General features: G+C 34.7%; 1 protein-coding gene across 1 annotated transcript; it reads right to left on the bottom strand.

Annotated features, from left to right (window-relative positions):
* Positions 1-381: 381 nt before the first annotated feature.
* LOC307093939 (sulfotransferase 1B1) lies at positions 382-14,165 on the bottom strand (the record flags this gene model as incomplete). Its single annotated transcript, XM_079762293.1, has 7 exons — positions 382-494; positions 3,407-3,587; positions 7,001-7,095; positions 7,915-8,041; positions 10,250-10,347; positions 13,603-13,731; positions 14,018-14,165. The coding sequence occupies 7 exons, from the start codon at positions 14,163-14,165 to the stop codon at positions 382-384; spliced, it is 891 nt and encodes a 296-aa protein (XP_079618419.1).
* Between the last annotated feature and the right edge of the window lie 9,011 nt (positions 14,166-23,176).

The following is a 23,176-nucleotide window of genomic DNA, read 5'->3' as shown; positions in this document are numbered from 1 at the left end:
TTTCAACAAAGGGAAATAGGAACAGAGCTAGGAAAGATGGTATCAGTGTGCAAACAATATTTCTTGTGCCATGTTAATAGGGAGGGAAACGTAATTTTTAGACCAAATATATGGAGATTGAGTAGGATAAATATTTTCTTGGCAGTACTAGGAAAAGGCAAGAACATTCTACAAAAAGGTAATGATTGATCTTAACTTTACAAAATTCGGAAGCTCAGAGTCAGGAGCAAAACTGGGAACTGATTAATGACACTGGAAAATTAAAGTTTTAAAAGCACAATTGTTCCTTTTAAACCCCATTTGATTGCCCACATCAAATCACAACTACCCTTGTTTCAACAAATTACAGGTCAGTTCATTCAGATTTGCAGTGTACACTCTTCAAAGCTCGGTGCGGAACTGAAGAGTACTTCCAGACATTTCCTTCCTATAAATGGCATCGAATTTCTCATTTTGGGCCACTGTGAAGTAATTCTTCCAGTCACCTGCAATCCCTAAAAATAAGAAATACAAAAACATGTGAAGGAATAAAATATTTCCATTATGAAGGTAAAGCTAGCATATACCAAAAGAAAATGTAAGAAAAGTTGAAGAAAGACTTTCCTTGTATCTGAATATTTTAAAATGTCATTTCTCTTTTACTGGTAATTCCTACCCCCTAGAAGATGGCTTATAACTATAGAGTCTGACATTTAAAGACACATTCTGAGAAGGGTTAATTTTCTTGTCCAAATTTATGGGTTGTACAATGTGGAATTTCCTGAAAGAAATCCTTTTAGAGTTTATAAATTTCCCAAGTCATGGATTATAACTGGACACTGGCCAGGGCATATTTTATTCCATGAGTTACTTTTGGAAACTGTACAAAGGAGTGTTCATCAGCACAACCAAACCATAAAATATAGAGCTAATAAATATCAGTTCTTACTTATGCATAAATGAGGATGGTATGATACTTGTATGATACTTGTTATTTCTTAGTTGAGTAGACTTCTATTGTATTTGCATTTTAGATGAGAAGAATAGCATCAAGACATAACATTCCTGAATTATCTTTTCAAAAGTAAACTTTTGTGACATAAATTTATTTAGTTTCTTAAACTTGGATTCTTATATTTATTTGAAAAATAAAATTTAATGTACTGTCAATATGCTTGGGGGGAAACATTTACTTTGCTATATTATGAAATATTAAATATGTCCTATTGCATTGTGTCTATATTAACTTGTGATTGTTTGATGAAGATTTCAAGTCCTTTTAATGAAAAACATCCCCTTAAGTTGTTTCCCTGGTTATTATTCTTTGTTCTATGTGTGCCTGATGGCAAGAGCTCTTAGGAATGTATATGAGGGTAGTGTGTATTCAAGATAGTACATATGTGAAGATGTCATTATAAAACAGAAAGCACAGATTTAAACAGTTAAGATTCACATATAAAGTACTCCTATGATCTTCTATTTTCAATATAAATTAACACATATAAATATATTTGTGTTATAAGAGTAAGGAATGTGTAACTTCTTTTTCTGATACAATAAATGCTGGCCAAAGCCCAGATTTTTCTGCTTTGTTGCAATTTGGGACACAGGTATAAATATTGGACATCATTTATCCTGTCCCTACTACCTTTACCACTGTGTGGCTAAATTATAACATTGATTTATCCAACATATAATTCTTCAAGACTTGAATGGCCCTTTGGTCATATCATTTTGAGCCCTTTTCAGCATCCATTTACATGCATGTCTCTTGCATTGCATTATGAGCCTCCTGAAACAGATGCATGTGCCATTCAGCCTTGTATGTTCTATAGAATATGTGCTAACTATAGGTATTTATAAAGGGCTTTTCCTACATATAACTTAATGAATGAGTGTGTATTCTTTAAAAGTATATTGAATTCATGAATGAATAAATGGATAGAGGAATCTTGAATTGTTTAAAGTAATAAGACTTGCTACTTTTTTGTGTATTATTTTATGATCAGAAAAATATTCCAAATGCTTACATATCATTTACATTAATCTTCCCCCAAAACCTGTGCCATAGATGCTAGTACTTTCTCTATTTTTAGTGATGTAATCAGAGTTTTGGCAGATTAATTAATGTATTCCAAGTCATAAATTCGGGGAGTGACAGAGTCTGGATAAATTCCAGATCAATCTGACCATAAAGGACATGTTCTTTACCACTTCTGGAGGGCTTGTAAAAACTCTCTCTCTTATTAAGACAGCATGCACTCTTTTAGGTTGAAGTTGGAGAAACCATATGACTCAGATACTGAACTTATCTCCTCTACCTCTATACTCTAATGAGGATCATGCAATGGTATCAATTCTCATATTATTGGGGATAAAACTATTCTAGAAATTTCAGTCAATCACCTGGAATAAAATATTTGCCTTGTTTTGTAAAGTTTTTCTTCTTAGTCTCCCATCAGAAAAATGTGTGTGTGTTATTAGTTGTTTTATGTTCAAATTTGTAATTCACTATTTACGGTGAAACATTTGCTTTGCCTTCTTATACCAGAAGTTGTTTTTGAAAAGTTAAATATAGTGTTTTGGAAAATCAAACACAATTTTAAAATGCTGAAACTATTTTCTATTTTAATAAGTTCTGGAGGAAAATGTTTTATAAAAAATGTATCCATATACTCTTTCAAAATTAAGGGGTTTCTTCTACACATTCCTATCCCAAATCCATTCCCAGGGTTATGTTTACTTCCCAGTGCACCAACTGAAATTCCACCCTTCCCCTCCAATTCAGTGAAGAATATTGAAAACAGAGGTGGCATTATTAAGTGCATAACTTCTTAAATTTGCTTAAGCTAATAATTTGTTAAATGCATTATTTTTATCATTAATAAAACATTTTAACACAAATCATATACAACAAGCCAAAATGGAAGTAAGTTTTAGGTAGCATAACTTCCCATAGTGTAAAAAAAAAAGTCTTTTCTCTTGGTGAATCCTTTTTAACAAAGTTTCCTAAATAATACGGGGACTTTAAAGAACATGTTACTATACGGAATGACATTAGTTTATCACTGAGAAGGAGGTCTATGCCAATTTAGACAAAGATTGAGAATTTAGATATAACAAATTTGGAATGACTCAGAATTAACAAGACCACTTCCATGTAGCAGAGTAGCAAATACAAGGAGAAATATGTACCAAATACTCAAGGTATTCTGACAATAGGTTTACAAGCATTATTTCCTTTAATAATTTCTAATCTGATTCAGCAATGTTGTGTGGTTATTATTTTTAGTGTCCTTATTTTACAGAGGAGGAAACTGATACCCAAACTGGTTAAGTAATTTGGTAGAGATCACAAAGTTAATCCTCATTTCAGAGTAATATATAACAAAGTAAAAATGAAACCTAAACTTAGAAAAATATTCACCTTTGCGCATAAATGGGGATTTACTCTGATCCATCACTGTACTTGGTATATGTGTATAATTCACCAGAGGGTTGTCCTTCATCATTCCAAATGAGGTGTGATAGATGATCTTATTCAAGATCTCATCACTTAGGTTTTTCTCTAGAAATGTAGCAATCTTCTTGATTTCCTTCATTGGATTCTATTAGTGGGTAAGAGACATATCCAAGAAAATGGTAAAATTAATGTAAAAACTATAATATTTATAATATGTGTTCATAAATGTTTATTTTGAATATTGAATCAATATTTTATGTTTAGCAAAAATAGAGTAGAAATGTTTTGTTTGTTACAAATCTTATATTTTTAGTTTACATTAAAAATACAATAATAATAAACCTTGAGCTAAATATTAACAATACTTATAGAAAATAATCTTAAAACCCATTTTAAGCTCAATTTGTAATCAGATTTGAATTGTGCATGTTTTAGAGACCCAGTATCTTTTTATTCTTTCCACCTTTCTTTTTCTGCTTTTAATAAAAACTTATTTTGCCCAACCAGTGTGGCTCAGGGGTTTAGCGTCAACCAAGAGGTCACTGGTTCAATTCCTGGTCAGGGCACATGCCCGGGTTGTGGGCTCAATCCCCAGTAGTGGGCATGCAGGAGGCAGCCAATCTATGATGTTTCTCTCTCATCGATGTTTCTATCTCTGTATCCTTCTCCCTTCCTCTCTCTCAAAAAAAAAAAATGATAAAAACATATTTTAAAATTTTTCTTTCTTGTTTTTAGTAACAGTATTTAAAAACAAAAATAATAAATTCATGGATAACTTCAAGTATATTTGCTTTAAGGTATACTGATTAGACCTTGCTTAGACATAAATAATTAAAAATAAACTAATAAATGAGCAAAGTCATTGAGACCTAAATTATTAATTAGCCACTGAGGATAATAAGAATAAAATATGAGAAATGGGTCATTTTAATGACATAAACTTAATTTTTGTAACTTTTTAGGATGCCAAACTAAAATCTGCATGGATATGTCTAGAAAGATTTTGAGTAAGTGATATCTATGCTGAGTTTAAAAAGGTGAATCTAATTTAGCAACATGTGTGGTCTTTTGAGGTGTTGGACAGTGGATTTTCCATAATGAAAAAGTTAAAACTCTTGGAGGTATTAGTGTCTCATAGTTCAAGGGAGAAAAAACACAAAATGGTTGGAGTTAGATCTGAGTTTTTTGTAGGAATGAGAGGCTATAAAACTGGAAAGATAAGTTGGGTTTAAATTAGGAACATCCTTAGATATCTTGTTGAAGGATTTGGACTGTATCTGTAATGCCAAAGGAAAGAAATAGCTTTTAATAACGTGTCTTATTTACTCTGTGTCTGTGTGAGTGCACATGCATGTTTACACATGCGTATGTTTTGGCAGGGAGGTCTCTAGAAGGGAAGTTATGATAAGATTTTATGTGTGAGGCCTTGATGAGAGAAAAATAAAATGGCTAATTAAGGGGTGTCAATGCTTAGAATGAGTAAAAAGTCAGAAATGATGATAGTGAAGAAAAAGCCAAAAGAAAAGTTAGTAGTAGTACTAGGAAAACACATAGATGAACAGGCAAATAGAGAGCAATTTCTCTTAGGGATTCAATGTGTTTGGAGAATAATCTGGCCATAGTCCAAGTATCTATGGTGATTTTACTTTATAAACCAGCACAAGTTCAAATACAGGGTGCTGACTCCTATTGAATCTCCCTCTCTTGCATTTCTCTTTCACCTCATTGAGAATTTATGCAGTCACTCATAAACTAGATGCAACTAATTAGGCTTCTCTCTGAATTTTATTCTTGATATGTAATTATAATTTTGCTCTAATATTGTTACATTATACCTCTTTGTATAACATTGTCTAGGAATATCTGTATGGCAGTAGAAAAACATTATATTTTAATTATTATCTGGATAGAAGATCTGAAGGGGATTCAAGTATCTGGATATGCTTACAAAGCTGATTAGACTACACTGCAAATCAATCAATATAAATGAGTTGATTTGAATAAGGCATGTTAACTGAATAAAGAGGAAAGGTTGACACCAGAGCATCATGTGGGAAACAGCATGATGTGTGACTCAGAATTTGGATGCCAGCCCAGATCAGGAAATGTATTTCTCCATTCTGTGGAGAAAGAGAACTATATTAAGAAGCTAAAATTGCTCTTTTCATAAAGCTAACAAGTGCTACTCACGTGTACAGGAAGAGAGATACTTGGAACAGAAGAACAATTGTCTCTCTTATAAAGAATAGGTAACTGAATCTGATTAATCAAAACCACTTTAGTTTTACAGCTGTGTATGCCACCAAGTTGACATTAATTGCCTCAAACACTGGTAAGATTTAGACCACAGATTCTCTATGGGCTGCAAACAACTGTGACAAGTGGGATCCTGTGCAGAACAGAAACACGGAGGACTCTTTTTGATAAGCTGTGAGAAATAACCTGGGAATTAATCAGATATACGTGGAGCAAGGGAGCTTTTACCGAAGCATAATTTCTGGTATGCAAAGTAGGATTGTCACTAAAATGTTTCTTAATACTGCTTACTCATTTATTTATTAACTCATTCAAGCAATCCCTTATTCACACAATATAGGTGCTATATTAGGTATTGTGGATGCAATCACAAGAATCGTAGATATGGTATCTTCCATCATGAACCCGAAAATCTAAAAAGTATTCTCATTTGTATGCCCAGGCTTTTAAGAACTACAGAAATGTGGTTTCCACATATTTCCCATATATGTGCATGCACACACCTACACATTTGCCTAATTTGAGTAAAATAGTCCCAGAATAGGCCTGGAGCTTTGCAGTAGTATTTAAACTAATACTGGTCCATAAGGAGACTAGATGAATAATTATGAGACCCTGACTAAGAGGAAGGTAGAAAGAAAATAAAGGAGGAGAGCACATTTGAAGGATATAATAGGGCATGTGAACCCATGGATGTTTGGGATCTAGTTGAATTATATTAACTATATGGAAGTTAATGAGGACAATTTGCTTTCAAGTTTTGAAAACTGAATGGACATACAACATCATTAACCAATAGAGAATAAAAGAAGAAAAAGAGTACATGTTGGAGAGAGAGAAGCAAGATAAGTTTAGTTTTAAACATGTTAAATTTGATGTTCATGTTAATAAAAGCATGGGTTTGAATTCAGTGTGGAAATTAAAATAAAGTTTGGGGGCATCAATAGCACATAAATAGTTTTGGCAATAGTGGGCATGGACATGAATACCAAAATATAGCAAGTAGCTTAAAAAGAAAAATGACCAAGTGATAGAGATACACTAAAAAACCATGAGAGTGTGATAATGTGTTAGATGGAGGAGAGACTTTCAGAAAGAAAAAGTACTCAAAATAAATAAGATCAGAGGAATAAAAATGTTAAAGGTTTCACAATTAGAAGGTCATTAATTATATTAACAAGATTTGGGTAAGCAGGCATGAAGAATTGGAAAAGCAATCATATCATTTTGAAAATTTTATATTAATCCTTTTACCCCAGGATGTAGTGAGGAATTATTCAGAATGAATTTTTATCATTTTACCTCTTTCATATCTTCATAGTGCAAGAAAAGTATTGGGTGTTCTTCTTTTTTCTTCCACCAGCTCTTAACGTGATTAAACCAGGAACCATAGGCCACTAAAACAAAACAAAACAAAAATACCTATTTCCATAAGCATTCATGAAATTAAAGATTTGTTTCTGAAAAATAAGTCAAATTGTACAAACATTTTGTGGATGTTAATAATCAAGGGAACTGAGAATGTAAGGCCAATTTACAAATAATCAGATTTTAAAATATAAGGTACAAGGAAGCATTTCAATTGAAAATACATTGACCTTCAATAGGTTATACTTAGCCTCACATGGAAGGAGACTATTCTTTTTATGAAGTACTCATATCAAATATTTATCTAAGTACTATAAATATGTGTATAACAGATTTTACTAATGGTTTGGACAAGGTAAACAATTTCAATCATGAACAGAAACTGAGAATGGATTTCTAGCAACTAAAAAGAGGTTAGAGAATATTTTCATTAAGCCAATGTTTTTGTCTTTTAAAATATATTTTTATTGATTTCAAAGAGGAAGGGAGATAGAGAGAGAAACATCAAAAGATGAGAGAGAATCATTGATCCAGCTGCCTCCTGCAAGGCCCCTACTGGGATCGAGCTCCCAACCCAGGCATGTGCCCTAACCTGGAATTGAACCGTGACACTCAACTACTGAACCATGCTGGCCAGGCAAGCCTATGTTTAACACCAAGTTTATATATTGAATATCATAGTAAAATATTAAACATATTTGATTTAATTTTTTAAATGGTATTTGAATATACTTGTTACTGACTTGGGAAAAATAAGCCTTTTAAAAGAAAAAGTCATAGCAGTAATAGTTAATAGTATTATTAAAAATTAAAAATTACTTATTAATTTTAGACCAAGGCCTACCTACCATTTCCAGCCATGAATCTCTCTAGATATTCATCCCAGGTGCCAGGAAGAGGTTGCAAATTATTCATTAAGTCAAAATGGTAATATGAGACTGCAACATCCTTGGCATTTCGAACCAGATAAATCATCTGCAGGAGGAGAAGAAAGAAATGGATGGTATTTTTTTAAGAGAAAAATTAACATACAGGCAAGGAAAGCAACATATTTGAAATCCATGAAATGTCTACAAATCAATTTTAAAAAATTTAAAAAATAAACATACTCATACCATACAATTTAACAATTGCAGTACCTGGTATTTACCCAAAAGAGTTAAAAAAAATAAGGTACACAGAAAAATGTTCACATGATTGTTTGTAGCAGCTTTATTCATAATTCAACCAATATGTCTTTCAGTAGGTGAATGTAAAAAAAAACTGTGGTGCCTCCAGATAATAGAATATTATTCAACACTAAAAAGAAATGACCTATTAAACCATGAAAAGACATAGAAGAATGTTAAATGCATGATAGAAAGAATAAAATCTGTAAAGGCTACATACTGTGTAATTCCAATTCCATACTGTGTATTTCTCCAAATCCATAGGATATACAACACCAAGAAAGAACCCTAATTATGATAATGATGCGTCAATGTAGGTTCATCAATTGTAACAAATGTACTACTCTATTGGGAGATGATGATAACAGAGAATCTAAATGTGTGTGAGGGCAAGGGATGTATGGGAAATTGCTTTGACTTCCATTCAATTTTGCTGTGAATCTAAAATTGGTCTAAAAATAAATAAAATTGCTATAAAATAACATCTGTTTAAAAAAATAAGAATGGAATATTATAAATAGCTTTTCATTACAAAATTCAACAACTTAGAATTCCTCACACATCACAAACTAGCAAAAGTCAGCTAAGATAAAATAGATAATCTGAATACCTCCACAATTATTGAAGAAAATGAATTTAAAATTTCTCCAAAACAAATATCCAGTCATAAATGTTTCACCAGAGAACTTTACCAATCAAATAAGAACTGACATCCTATGTTGAATTTTCAGAGAAGACCAGACTACCCAGAGATACCTGGGAAATAACAGCAGCAATATTGTGTTGAGATGAGAATCCTGTTGCTATATAATGTTGGAAACCTTTAGTATGTAGGATTATACTAAAATAATTGAGCCCTAGGCCAGGGGGCTCAATTGGTTTGGATGCTGTTTCATAAACCAAAAAGTTTGCAGGTTCAATTCCCAGTCAGGGCGATTACTCAGTGATGGGCAACCTTTTGAGCTTGGTGTGTCAAACTTTGCCAAAAAACTGAGCATAACTCGGGTAGTGTGTCACTTTGAGGAAAAAACTAACTCCAAGACTCTAGTCGCAAATGTTTCATCCTCAGGAGCAGCAAATGTTTCATCCTAGGCATGCGGCCACATGTCATCAGAAATGGCTACGCGTGTCAGTGCTGACACGCGTGTCATAGGTTTGCCATCACTGACCTAGGTGGAGGATTCAATCCCCAACTAGCACATAAGGTAGGCAATAAGTCAATCTCTCTCTCTCTCTCTCTCTCTCTCTCTCTCTCTCTCTCTCTCTCCCTTCCTCTCTGTCTAAAATCAATAAAAATCATAACCTTGGGTGAGGATAAAAAATATACTTGAAGCACACTCATTGAAACACTTTCTTATGCAGCTCAGTTCTCAAGGTAACAAAAAAACAAAAAAATCTGAGCAATTATTTACTACTAGTGGCCCAGTGCACAAAATTCATTCACGGGGGCGGGAGGGGGGCCTCAGCCCAGCCTGCACCCTCTCCAATCTGGGACCCCTCAGAGGATGTCCAACTGCCGACAGTTGGACATCCCTCTCGCAATCTGGGACCGCTGGCTCCAAACCGCTCACCTGCCTGCCTGCCTGATCACCCCTAACCACTCTGCCTGCCGGCTTGATCGCCTCCCCCACAAGTCTGCTCGCTCTCAGTTGCACCCCCTGCTGGCCTGCTCACCTCCAACTGCGCCCCCCTGCCAGGCTGCTCACCCCCAACTGCTCTCCTCTGCCAGCCTGATTGCCATCAACTGCCCTCCCCTGCCAGTCTGATCACCCCCAACTGCACCGCCCTTCTGGCCTGATCACCCCTAACTCCCCCTCCCCCCCGCCAGCTTGATTGCCTCCAACTGTCTTCCCTTCCTGGCCTGATTGCCCCTAACCACCTCTGTCTCAACCCCATCACCACATGGCTTTCTCTGGAAGGATGTCTGGAAGGTCTCCAGTCTAATTAGCATATTACCCTTTTATTAGTATAGATGTGAGTGAGTCAAGGGTCACATTAAAAAATTGACTGGCACCTTGCAGTTGTTCTTCCAAAAAGACTCAGGAAGGAGATCAATCGGCAGATGTGTCTTCACAAGCCGGGGTGATGGATTCTTCTCTAATTGTTCTACTCCTGGAAAAATTTAGTTTGGTATATAGAGATATTAGAGTCTCCAAGGACCCTGCATTTCCTGATTTTCTCAACCAGCCTTTCAAAATATTTCTGAACAGTATATAATGTTACAAAATTTTAAACTAATCATAGAAATTATTTACCCAGATTCTAAGAGGCAATATTGTATGATGATTAAGAGCATAGGATATGCGATTAGCCTTCTTGAATTCAAATTCTAACTCTATCACTGACTCACTGTGAGACATGTGAAAGTATCACAGTCTGCATCTCCAAAATGAGGAGTAATAATACCAATCTTAGCACTTTGGTTTTATCATACCTGTGTATATTATAAATAATTATAAAAATGTTCTCTCTCTAATATCTAGTAAGTCTCACATCAACTATAGTTTTACATCAGCAACTATAGTAACGGTGATGTCATTTTTGTGTAGCATCAGCTTTTTTTCTGCATTTTCATTATTTCCTTTATGGGTCATATGTATATGCAAAATAAAAAAGTTGTGTAACTTTTAGGTGTTAGCTGAATTCCCCAAAGTCATACACCTAATATGTGGTAGATCTTGGTTTCACATGAAGTCTTTGGACAAGGGATATATAAACTCCCTTGAAGCAGAAAGTATCCATTTATTTTCCATGTTGAGAATCAGGAGGATCTCACTACATAAGTGACTTGGCCAGTCTGAAGTCACTTGTGGAATAAAGACATAGAGCATTTGTGACATAGGCTAGGAAGAGCTGTGCTAACCCTTTTCACTTACTATTCTCTTAATGAATGTGTGGCCTTTATCATATTCCAGATATAGCTGTTACAGATGTCATCTCCCATAGAGTCATCAAGATCTCATTAATTGTCATTTCCTCTTTCGGGTTTCACAGCCAATAAATCATAAAGTCCTCTTCACAATATTACTTATATCCAGTCTAACATCTAGATTACCTGTAAATCCTACATTATCTTCCCACCTTTTGTATATGAAGACACACCTGTCCCAAATTTTATCTGACTCACTCATTCAAAGCAATCCTATGTTTCAACTCTTTACAAAATTTTATTGCAGATGCTAAAAAGTCACTCAGTATCTCTCTACTAAAACATCCTTTTTAAGTATTCTTTATAGCACTTACTTTGGTTTCATCATTCATTTATCATTTGTTTATTGTCAGTTCTCATGTGTCTTCCTTGTCACCACCCCCAAACACACAGGGATAGTCTTTGTTTTGTTTACCAACAAATGCTTTCTAGAGAGTAGTGCGTAGCACATGGTTGTATTAAGAAAACCCCTTAATATCACTGAAGATAGAGTTGGAAGACTTAGAAAATAAAGATGCAGAAATTCTGGTTAAATTTGAATTTCAGATTAACAACAGATGCCTTTTAGTATAAGTATCTCCCATGTAATATTTGGGATATACTTATCTATAATAATAAAACTGTAATATGCAAATTGACCAAATGGCCTAACAGTGGAACAACAGTCCTGACAGGGCCTACTCTTGCATGAATTTCATGCATCGGGCCTCTAGTACTAATAAAATTGTTATCTGAATTTCAGATTCAATTGGGTATCCTGAATTTTATAAGAAAAATTAATTGTTTATCTATAAAATGCCTATTTCATTATGCTTCTACCCATCTGGTAGTTACAGCCTCTTTACTCAGCATATAGAAATGAGAGATCATAACATTCCACAACTCACTATTCCTCAGTGACATGACATGAACTCTTCTGTCTATTTCTTTTGTGAAGTTTTCCTACATTGTTGTTCCTTTTCCGGCCCTCAACTTTCTTCTGTCTTGTAATTTTTTGTCATTGATATCCTTTAAATGAACCCTTTGCATGCATAAATATAAATGTTGGGAATATGTAATGACACCACAAGTATTCACATTCAGGCTCCAGACTAAATATGAGTGCCAGTTTATCCTCCTTTACCTGGTGTACCTCACCTACTCACTCTCTGGCAATGCTGCACAGCCTTACTAACCACCTCCACCCCCTGTCTCCCACAAATAATCTCCAACTCCCCTATTCCTGATTACTTTGATTCTACCACTTTTTTATTTCATACTTTTCTATGGGCATGGAGTCTTAGGTCACTCTAACACTCATTTGGTTGCTTGTCCTTTAGTTCCAAGCTTTAGCATTTGCCCTCTCACTTCAGGCAACCACACAGGAAGAATGACACATGCCCAGTTGGTCCTTCTCTGCCTGTGTAAGCAACTAGCTCCAGTAGGCAAGAGCATTTGAATTCTGCTCTTTAAATTGATATACAATTTCTTCACTGAACTTATTCCAGGCTTCCGGCAGCACTAGAGAGCCAGGCCTCACTTCTTAACACCTCTCACTTGCCTTTAGGACATCATACTTTTCTGATTCTCTCTCAGCTCATTTCTTAAAAATTACAAGTCCTACATGATCTGTCCCCCAGCCAGCCTCCAATTGTTTTGCATTTCATTCTTCCCTTCTTTCATTATTGTTGTTGTTTTGTTTTTGTTTTTTAAATCCCAGGACTATGCCAATGCCTTTTTTACATCTAGGTCTTTATAGCTAATACTTCACCTTCCTGAAATATGCTTCCTCCAACCATATGATGGTTTTAGGTCTTAATTCAGGAGAGATATCCCTAATCATCCAGTCTAAAGTAAACTTTCCTATTGTTTTCTTTCATAGAGTCCTATTGTCTGGATACATAAGACCAATAATATTCACATATTGGTAGTTTACTTATTTAATGTCCCATTGTTACCATAAGCTCCTTGGGGTTAGGACAGCTAATTTACTAATCATTTTGTATCTAGCTCATATAACAGTACATAATTATTTAGAAACATTCAATAAATATTTGTGAAATAATAAATGACTTATTAATAATAAATTTTATTTTTAAAAGGTATTGGTACTTCTTTATTTATTTAACTACAGCAAAGTTCTAATTAGGAACTTATTGCTCTACTCCACCAAATTCTACACAATAAAAGTCAATAAAATATAAGGAATTTTTTATGTTATCAACTAAATTTTTAATTGTTTTCTACAACAAAATTCATTCATTTTTGGTTACCATACCCAAATATGTTATAGACTAAAACTGCAGTTTCTCTATATTCCTCAGTTATTGTATTGCTTTCAAACTTCCATTTTAAATTTCCAAATTTACTACATTTTTAGTGGAAATCATGAACACAATAATTAATATGTTAAATAAATAATATTACAAAATTATAATTTCCAAATGGCTTAAAATTACCTGATATTCTTAGTCCAGGGACAGCTACTTCCAACATTGGAACTTTCACAGTTATAAAATCTCGCTTACATTTTTCAACATCTCCATCATTTAAAATCATGTCCACAATTTCACTTACCCAAGTGGTACCTGTGGCAAAAAGTAACATTTTTTATAAACCATAACCTGAATCTGAGGGGAAAAGTACCCATTGGAAGCCTGCCATCCTAATATATTTTATTAGAAACTTAATTCTGCAGTTTCATTTTCTATGCACCAAATGCCCATTTTAATATATTTGAAGTAGATTGCTAGACTGACTGATAGGCATATTAATTTTATTTAGGATGATAATGATTTTATAGAGAGGTTGATTTTCAGAAAACAAAGGTTGATATGAGACCTGCATTTGCATTTTTCAGGCCACAGAACTCACCTGATTTGGGGTAAGTGGCTATCACAATGTCATCTGGCCTGCTGTGGAACTGTTCAATCCTTTCCCAGTTGTCCACAAAAGCATAGATCATGGGATAGCCATGAACCATCTTCAAATTTTTTCTCAGGACATCTTTGGGAGTACTCATTTTTGTACCAAATTGTACAGATTCTTAATAGAATATTTACTGACAGTCAAATCCTAGAGAAATAGAGAGAATAAAAAGCAGAAGCTGAGTAACTGATGTTATTCCTAAAACACTGCAACATGGCACAAAGCAAAATTGGCCTCTAACACACTGAGCACACAGAGATCTAAATACAAAGGGCGTTTTTGTGGGTATACAGCTGTAGATTGCAAGAGCAGCAATTGGCTCAGTGACAAGCAGAACAAAGGTCTTTGGTGGAAGCTTCGGAAAGAAAGGGAACTGCATATCTTACTTTGAATTAAAAAAATCAGACTTCAGAGACTTTTGTTAAAAAGTATCTGGACTTAATGCAAAATAAATGTATCACTCATAATTAAACTTTAGTTTACCTCATTTTTCCTTATAGAAATCTGTTTTCTTTCCTACCATTCTTTTCCTGTCCAGAATGCATCTGTTTTCTCTGTCTGCTTGTAAGATTATGTTCTTTGTCACTGATTTTGAGCAATTAAATGATGATGTGCCCTGGTGTGGTTGTTTTCATGGGTGTGTGTCTGTGCTCACGCGTGCACACTTCAGGTTTATCAAGCTTCTTAGAAATGTGGGTTTTACAGTCATTATTCAAATCTTTTTTCTGTTTCTTCTTCCTTCTGGGACTCGAGACCCCATACAGTTTTTCACAGCTCACTGATGTCCTTTTCATTTTTAAAAGTCCTTTTCTCTTTTTGTGTTTTAATTTGGATGACATCTATTGCTATGCCTTTATGTTCACTAACCCTTTCTTCTACAATGTGTAATCTGATGTTAATCCCATCCAGCGCATTTTTTTTTTTCAGACATTGTGGTTTTCATCTCTAAAAAATTATTTTGGGAATGATTACATATTCCCTGTCTCAACTTTTCAAACATATTGAATACAGTTATACTGACTGTATACAGAGTCTGCTTAAAGACACAAAACAAGTTAATGGCAACCCAGAAATGGACTTAGTTTTCCCAGCTCTGCTCCCTTTGTCACAGTGCAAATCTACCATGGGTGGGATCTACCCAAAGTCAACAAATGTTCGTGATTTATCTTATTCAAATAAGAGGTTTACAGTTTATAAGGAAATATTTCTTTGACAAAGCAAACTTCCCCAGACAAAAAGCACAAACTCTCCACACTGTGAAAATGTCAGAGAATAATGGTATGAGTAACAAGATGAAAATAAGGCAGCTGATCTGAATACACCCTGGTCACATCTGGGATGTGGGTGTAACCAATTCAGAAACCTAGGAGGATTAATCCTGAATTAACATTGTTCATTGTGACTAGTGGCTGACGATGATTTCAGAATAATATTGGGAAATGGATCCAGGGGGTAGGACTGGAAAACATAAGAATACTAATCTTATTGAACCAGATACACTGGAAGATGGTTCATTATGATATTTACTTTCAAATATAAAGTTAGTTCATAAAAAGTCTTTTAATTACAAGCATGCTCAAAATGGAAATCATTCAAAGAGCACAATTAGCTGTGGATACAAAACAAAAACTTAAAGAAGAGAGATTTAAAAAGCAAACTTTGCCTCACAATTTAATCCCCTATTTTAGTTTTCATTGTTGGTCAATGGTGCTGCTGTTGAAAGGAACCCTGGGAGCCTGAAGTAGTCCAGGAAGGGCAGGGATAGGGAGTCCGGGGAGGGGAAAAAAAGTAGTTTCAGGATATGATCTGAATATGGTAGTCAGTGATTTTACAGGCAATTAAGATATGAAACAGAGGCAAGTCCTGCTGTTTCAACAGCTGGCAAAGCCAGAAAGCACTGAGAAGGAAATGGATCAGGGTGGTGGCCAGAATTGAGCAAAGTAAAAAATTGTATAGATTTGAAGGTTTCCACAAGGCTTCAAAGGATCTGAGAGGAATGCATAGGCCAAAAACCAGAAGGGTCAGTGGATGAAAGACTGTTGCTTCTCTACCACATATAAGAATGTCTTCTAATTTTGGTTGTGATGAAAAGTCGTGATGTTTGTGTGTATGTGTTTTCATCTGGAAGAAGCATGAGTTCCCAATATCATGGAAAAGCAAACATGCTGAAGATGAAGTAACAATTTTGGCAGCAGAAACAGAGAGGCTAGAGCTAATGGTTTAAGAATGGGCAGATACATAGAGAAGGAGTGAACAGAAGCTTGTGTGTGTGTGGGGGGGGGAGGGGTAGAAATGTGCTCCTGCCCTCTACCCCCACTACCTCAACCACCCTATTAGATTCCCTTATGATCTAGTTTCTGGTTTCAATCCTTTTGTTAAGATCATTTGTTTCAAACTTAAATACAACTACAACCACCAGCCCCTTGCCCTGGTAATTATACCGATCGATGTAGGCTTGGTATAGTCAAAAGGCCCAGAAAGAAAGTAGCACATTCTTTTATATCTCCCATTTTACTTACAGATTTTTTTTAAAAAATTCTAGACATAGTTGTGTTTCTAAAAGACCTTGCCATTAACAACAGATTTCTAATTTTTTTTCAGCCAGTGTTTAATTTTTAATTTGTGTGGAGGGCAGAAGTGTGTGTGTAAGGGAGAGAACCTGGTTTATTGGTATTTTGCTGCAATTATGGGGAACCATAATCCTTCTCAGTGCATGTGCAGTACAAATCTGAGAGCATTAAGACTCATCAAGTTAACATCAATGTAACTGTCTTTGAGGATTTGGAACATGATTTTTCTGTGATATTCTCTAAGCTAGATTGTTCATGTTTTGTATGATTTTATGACTCTGTAGTCTAAGGAATTTTTTTTTTCTTTTGATGACACATGAAGATACTGGCTTCCACAAACCATCACCTTCCTGCTCACCATGCAATCAAATGACATGTTCCAAAAAGACAGGGTCAATATAGTCCTACCAAAGTTTGGGAAATAATATTTTTAATTGGACATACAGATTTGCTATTAAGAATTAAATTTTTCAGTGTTTGTTTAAAAATCAGCTGATATAGGCAAGACAATAATGGACATCTATACAACCTGAAATCAGACAGAGATTGTAGACCTCGTAAATAAACTCATCAGTATAATAGATGATTGGACTATCCCAGCCACAATTAGTGAAGCCATGCAAAATAACAGCAGGCACACTGAAGTCAGTGGGGAGGAGCCTATGGGCATGAGGGTGGCCTCTATAACCAGAACCCCTGAGCTTTTAAATTCCAAACTCAAGTTTCGCCTTTCTGTACCTCTACAAGAAAAAGAAAATTCTAACAAAAATATTTAAAACTTGTTTATCTTAGTTGAAGTTAAGTTTAAAATTATCTTACCTTATAATGGACAAATATGCAAATTGACCGCACCTTCGCTACGTCCAAGCCACGCCCACCAACCAAGCCACGCCCACCAACCACGCCCACCAGGAAACTGTTGCAGGGACATTGGGGTGTGGCGGAGCCCAAGGCCGGGAAAGCCTCGGGGCGGAGGCTTTCCAGGCCTTGGGCACCAGCGTGGAGCCTGCACCGATCGCAGGAAACCACTGGGGGTCGGCTCCTGCGATCCTTAGCAGGGATGTTGGGTGCTGCCGAGCCCAAGGCCACCGCCCGGGGCCAAGTCCCGACCCTGAAAAAGGCAGAAGGCGGTGGCCACAGCCAAGGCCTGGGTCCCTGGTGCCGGCAAAAAACTGGTGCAGGCAGCCAGGTGAATGAAGGTCTATTGCACGAATCTTCGTGCAAACAGGCTACTAGTATTAATAATAACACTGCATTTGAATTTGTACCCACAAGCCTGTGGCGTGTGGGTCTGTGATTAAATGTACTCTCTACATAGGTTTGAGAATTGGAACCCAGATATTAAAGCTATAGTAAAATTATTCCAGGTTGGTATAAATATTGATATCTGAGAGATACAAATACTAATATTTACTAAAGAAAAGTATTTTAAATATGGGTCTTTAAAAATTCCAACATTTACATATTTACACAATTATTAACTTACAATAAAATTGCATGACACACAAGGAAAATGTCCACTATAAAAAAAAGAGATTTTTAGAAGCAAAGATAATAGATCTTTGTAAGTCTTCCAATGTGTCAGTTGTTAGATGTATCAGACAATTGCAATTATCCTATATAATAAAAGCCTAATATGCTGTGTCTGACCATTCATTCCACCACTCGACCAGTCTCTATAATGCACACTGACCACCAGGAGGCAGACGTTTCGACTGGTAGGTAAGCTTGCTGCTGGGGTCCAGCCAATCAGGACTGGGTGAGATGGGCTGGACATGCCCTTGAGCCCTCCCATGGTCCCTCCCCGGCCGGCTGACCCCAATCATCCCTGATCGGGACCAGGTGAGACAGCCCTGATTGGCCCCAATTGGCCCCAATCAGGACTGGGTGAGAGGGGCCGGGCATGCCCTGGACAAATTTGTGCACCAGGCCTCTAGTGTATAAAATATTTTCAGAAATAAAATATAAGAAGTCAAACTATCAAATTGATTATCTATGTAGCTATAAGAAAACACTAAAATAAAATTATTGAAATAAAAAATTTAGTAAACTGGCCAATAGCAAAATAGTAAAACTGAGGAGCAATAAAAAACTGAACAGTTTTAAAAAAGCACTACAGACAGAGAGAATATGAAAGGAAAGAGTAAGAGATGTAGACAGTAAGATAAAATGAGAAATTCTAATAGAATTTTTATCCTCCTGTCTGTGTCTTACTAATTCTTTAATTTTTTAAAGAATATTTCTTTTAATTCTGCTATTTAATATATAAATTCTGATCTTTGTCTAATTATGGCTTTGATTCTAATAATTTTCCTTACATATTCTCAGTCCCCATATGGAGCAAAGTTTAATTGTTTAGAAAATTAATTTATACAATCCTAAAGAAAAAAGTCCACCTCTTTTCTTTTAGAGACGAAAGACAATGTCAATAGGCAATATGTACTCTGTCTCTTCCAGCTGAAATAAATAACATATCAGAATTCCAAGGCTATTTCATATCTGAAGAAGACAATTTAACACATAATATACAGTCCTGCATTTCTCTTTGTTTTATTTATTTGTGAGCTCCCCAAAGACAGACAGAAGCCACCTGCTCTCCTTTTTTTTTTTGTTTTGTTTATTTTCTCTTGTTTCTAACTTTGACTAATAAAGTGATAGAAATATAGATCCACATGCTCATTAATTAATTGAGGGTAACAAGAGGACCAACTATAGAAAAGCGTGGTTTAGAAAAACAGTCTCTTTTAATGATTCTTAAGAATTCTATTTATTTATATATTTTAATATTTTAAGTGTTGCCATTCTAAATAGAATATGTATAAATTTAAATCATATATGTTTTAATTTATATTCTTCTTCCCTATAAGCAACTCTAATTTTTGCTCTTCTTTCTTTGGGTTCTTTATAAGCAATAAATATCCTAAGGTATATCACCTACACTTGGTTTACTTGTGTATATATAAATATATATATACATATATATGTATATGTACATAATTTAAAATATTATATGATTACTGAATTTATCAAACATTTTGTATACTTTATAAAATTGTTTACTTAATTAGAAATGGGTCATTTAAAATGATGCATCAGTGGGCCATTGGTTTGCTAAATTAATTACTATTACAAGAAAAGTGACTATACATTATTTATTATATCATAAGACTGTTGCTTTGAGAAACCACCTACAGTCTTTACCTATTCCTTATTTCTCCATTTTAGTTTTAAAAGTGTCATATAGCTGTATTTATCTGAGCAACTGTCTCATAGTTTGTTTTAGGTGACTGTGAGATACTCAAAACTACCACATTTTCTCATAAATATTGAGAATATGCTAAACTCAATTATTCAACTGCTAATTTCAATAAATTGAGATTTCCTGGTTTCAAGTCAGAGCTTTTGATGGTTATTATAAAAGTAGAATAGTTGAAAGTTGAATAGGACCTGGTTGTCAAAATCACATGAGATTACAGTATTTATCAATAACTTTCACATCATTTGTACATCAAATGTTTAACATCAATTCTACATTTTAGATAAGTCCATGTGAACTTTTCCATGTCAACTGTGTGCTATAGGCAATATTTAATATTTTTAAAGCCCAAAGTATTATTTTTATGCTGATTAAGTCAAGAATTACAAGTGCAGTGCCAATGCTTTCTGAATCAAAACACTGGTAACATGATTTGAAAATTATATATATATAAGAGAAAAATAATAAAACATATTAATTCACTCATTAATTGGTTGTGAAATTTCTTTATTGTAGAAAAACATAAGATAGCTTTCTCATTTCAAAATATTGTGTGCTTTTCCATTTTGAAAGAATAAATTTTCTATTTGCATAATTCATTTGAGTAAACACAGTTGAACAAATCAAAGACAATAAAAAATTACAATGAAAGCAATTATACTAAGGTAGATAGAGAACGAATCTATTTTTTAAATTTTTTTATTGATTAAGGTATTACATGTGTGTCCTTATCTCCCCATTACCCCCCACCAACCTCCCCACTCAAGCCCTCACCCCCCTGTTGTCTGTGTCCATTGGTTAGATTTATATGCATGCATACAAGTCCTTTGGTTGATCTCTCCCCCTTCCCCTCACCCTCCCCTACCTTCCCTCTGAGGTTTGAAGGTCTGATCGATGTTTCTCTGTCTCTGGATCTGTTTTTGTTCATCAGTTTATGTTGTTCATTATATTCCATAAATGAGTGAGAACTAATCTAAATTAATTTTAAAATTTTATACTTAAAATATGGCATTCTAAAATTTTAGAATTTGATGCACAAAGAGCACTTTTGAAATATGTAGAATATTTTATTTCACTTTGGAGAATGCCTTGAGAACCTGAAGAAGCATTTATCTAATGTATGGTAAAGGTGTGTGTAATTTAAAAAAACAAATAAACAATGAACTTTGGCCCAGGAAAAAAGGAAAATGTTTACTCCATCTGGCTTAAAAGACTCGGTTTCAATTCTACAGCATGGATATATTCTTTTCCTTTTGGAACAGTTGAAGTGTAGATTTTCTTTCTGGAAACTCAATCTCTTTAATCAGCTTACATTAAACTGCTTTTCTGTTAAGAGATTAATGAATAAATAATTCAGTCACTGGATAACATACAATTGAATGATGTGAGGCCATTATTAAAAGACCACCAGAGTGCTAACAGGTGTTATTTCTTGTACTAGTATTTTCCATTCTATAAACAATAATTGAAAACTCAAACTATTGAGAAAAAAATTTGATCCAACCTTCCTTCAGTCAAGGTAATCAGAGCAGTTTGAACAAATTTCTATGTTTGTTTTTTTAATATTTGTCTGTTGATATCACAAGACTATTAATCTTAAATACAAGGTCATATTCATCTCTGTGTCTCCAGGGCTCAGAGCTAAGTGAGCCCTATGAATAGGTAGCCACGTGCCCCATAACTGAATGTGCCTTCCTCATGGGAGCTTCCCTTTATCACGCCCTCTTAATCAAGCCTTAGAATCCTCTTAAACTGCAAGTTAATTTTCTCTAACTAGGTTTTTGATCAGATATTGTTACATGACTTTTTCAAAACTGTTCTTTTCTTATTTAAATGTTAAAATACTTATAGATTTGTATAAAATTATAAGAAATAATACAAGATCCTAAATGCCCTTTACCTAGTTTTCTCCAATGGTAACATCTTGCAAAACTGTGGTATAATATTAATATTAACACCAGAATATTAATATCTAAGGTACAGAATATTTCTATCACCACAAGATCCCTCCAGTTGTCCTTTTATAGCTTCACCTACTTCACTACAGTCCCTTCCTTAAATCTAAATTCTAAAGAATGTTCATAATCATTAACCCTCGTGGTCAGGATGTCTGCTTTTTCCTGTTAGCTTTACAGTTGTTTATAAGATAATGCTGGTTTAGCCCAGTACAAAGACTATTTTTCCCCAGTTAAACATTCCAAAGGGTTCAAGGAGTAAGACGTGCAACACATTTCCTCTGGACTGATGTCTCGGACTGCATTTTGAAATGGTTGTTTATCTAATTTTTTACATTATACTAGTGAATGAAATAATATAGCCTTTGACTTTGGGGATTTACTGTTTTTACTCCACATAAATCTCTGGACATTTTTCAAAATGGTTTGATGTATCAATAGCCTGTTTCTTTTTATTGCTCTGCAGTGAATCTTGGATAAAAGGGTGTGTTTTTTCCATAACTAAGAATGGTTAATGCCAGAGGGAGAAGTGCTGTTGCAAGTGCTCTGATGTAGACCAGATGCCAGGTAAAGAGAAGAGGTCTGTATGAAAGGTGATTCAGTATACATAAAAATTCTGCCCGAAGCCACCCAAATCTAACTAAATACTGCAACAAAAGATTGGTCATTGCTGGGAATATTTTGAGCAAATATCACCAGCCACAGCAGCAGAATTTTACAACAGCTTCAATATGTGATATAGAAAGTAAAAGTAATTGGGTCATCCTAACCTTCTTTGCTTCAGATTATACAGAATTAGTAGTGTTGACTCATTTTTAAAAAATGTAATGTATCTAAAATGAGGTATTCTGACATCATGATTGATAAAATTGTCTGCGTCAAAGTCACGATATGAAATAACTTCACAGTAAGTCAATGAGTTGATTGTAATCTCTGTCTAGAACAGGGGTGGGGAACATCTGGCCCAAGGGCTGAATAAGGCCTGCAAAATCATTTGGTCTGGCTCTGCCGAGGCATTAGGAGTTCATTAAATGTTTGACCAAATATCTAATTTTTTAAGTTGATAATTTTGTATGACCCATGAATGATGTAATAAATATCTAAATGACCCTTGGCAGAAGAAAGGTTCCCTATCCCTGATCCAGATGGTGACCTAAATGCTGGATTCAAATTACATTTTTCAGAAATTTGGGTTCTAAGAGCATGAGGAACTAAGTATAGAGTTATGGGAAATCCTTAGTCAGTGAAAGGTAGTGGAGCCTTTGAAATTAATACATTGGTGCTAAAAAAAAAAAAAAAAAAAAAAAAAAAAAAAAAAAAAAAG

This window comes from Cnephaeus nilssonii (genome assembly GCF_951640355.1).
Source record: "Cnephaeus nilssonii genome assembly, chromosome: 1".
Lineage (NCBI taxonomy): Eukaryota > Metazoa > Chordata > Mammalia > Chiroptera > Vespertilionidae > Cnephaeus > Cnephaeus nilssonii.
Note: the sequence above shows the minus strand (reverse complement) of the source record. Positions and strands in the feature narration are given on the sequence as shown.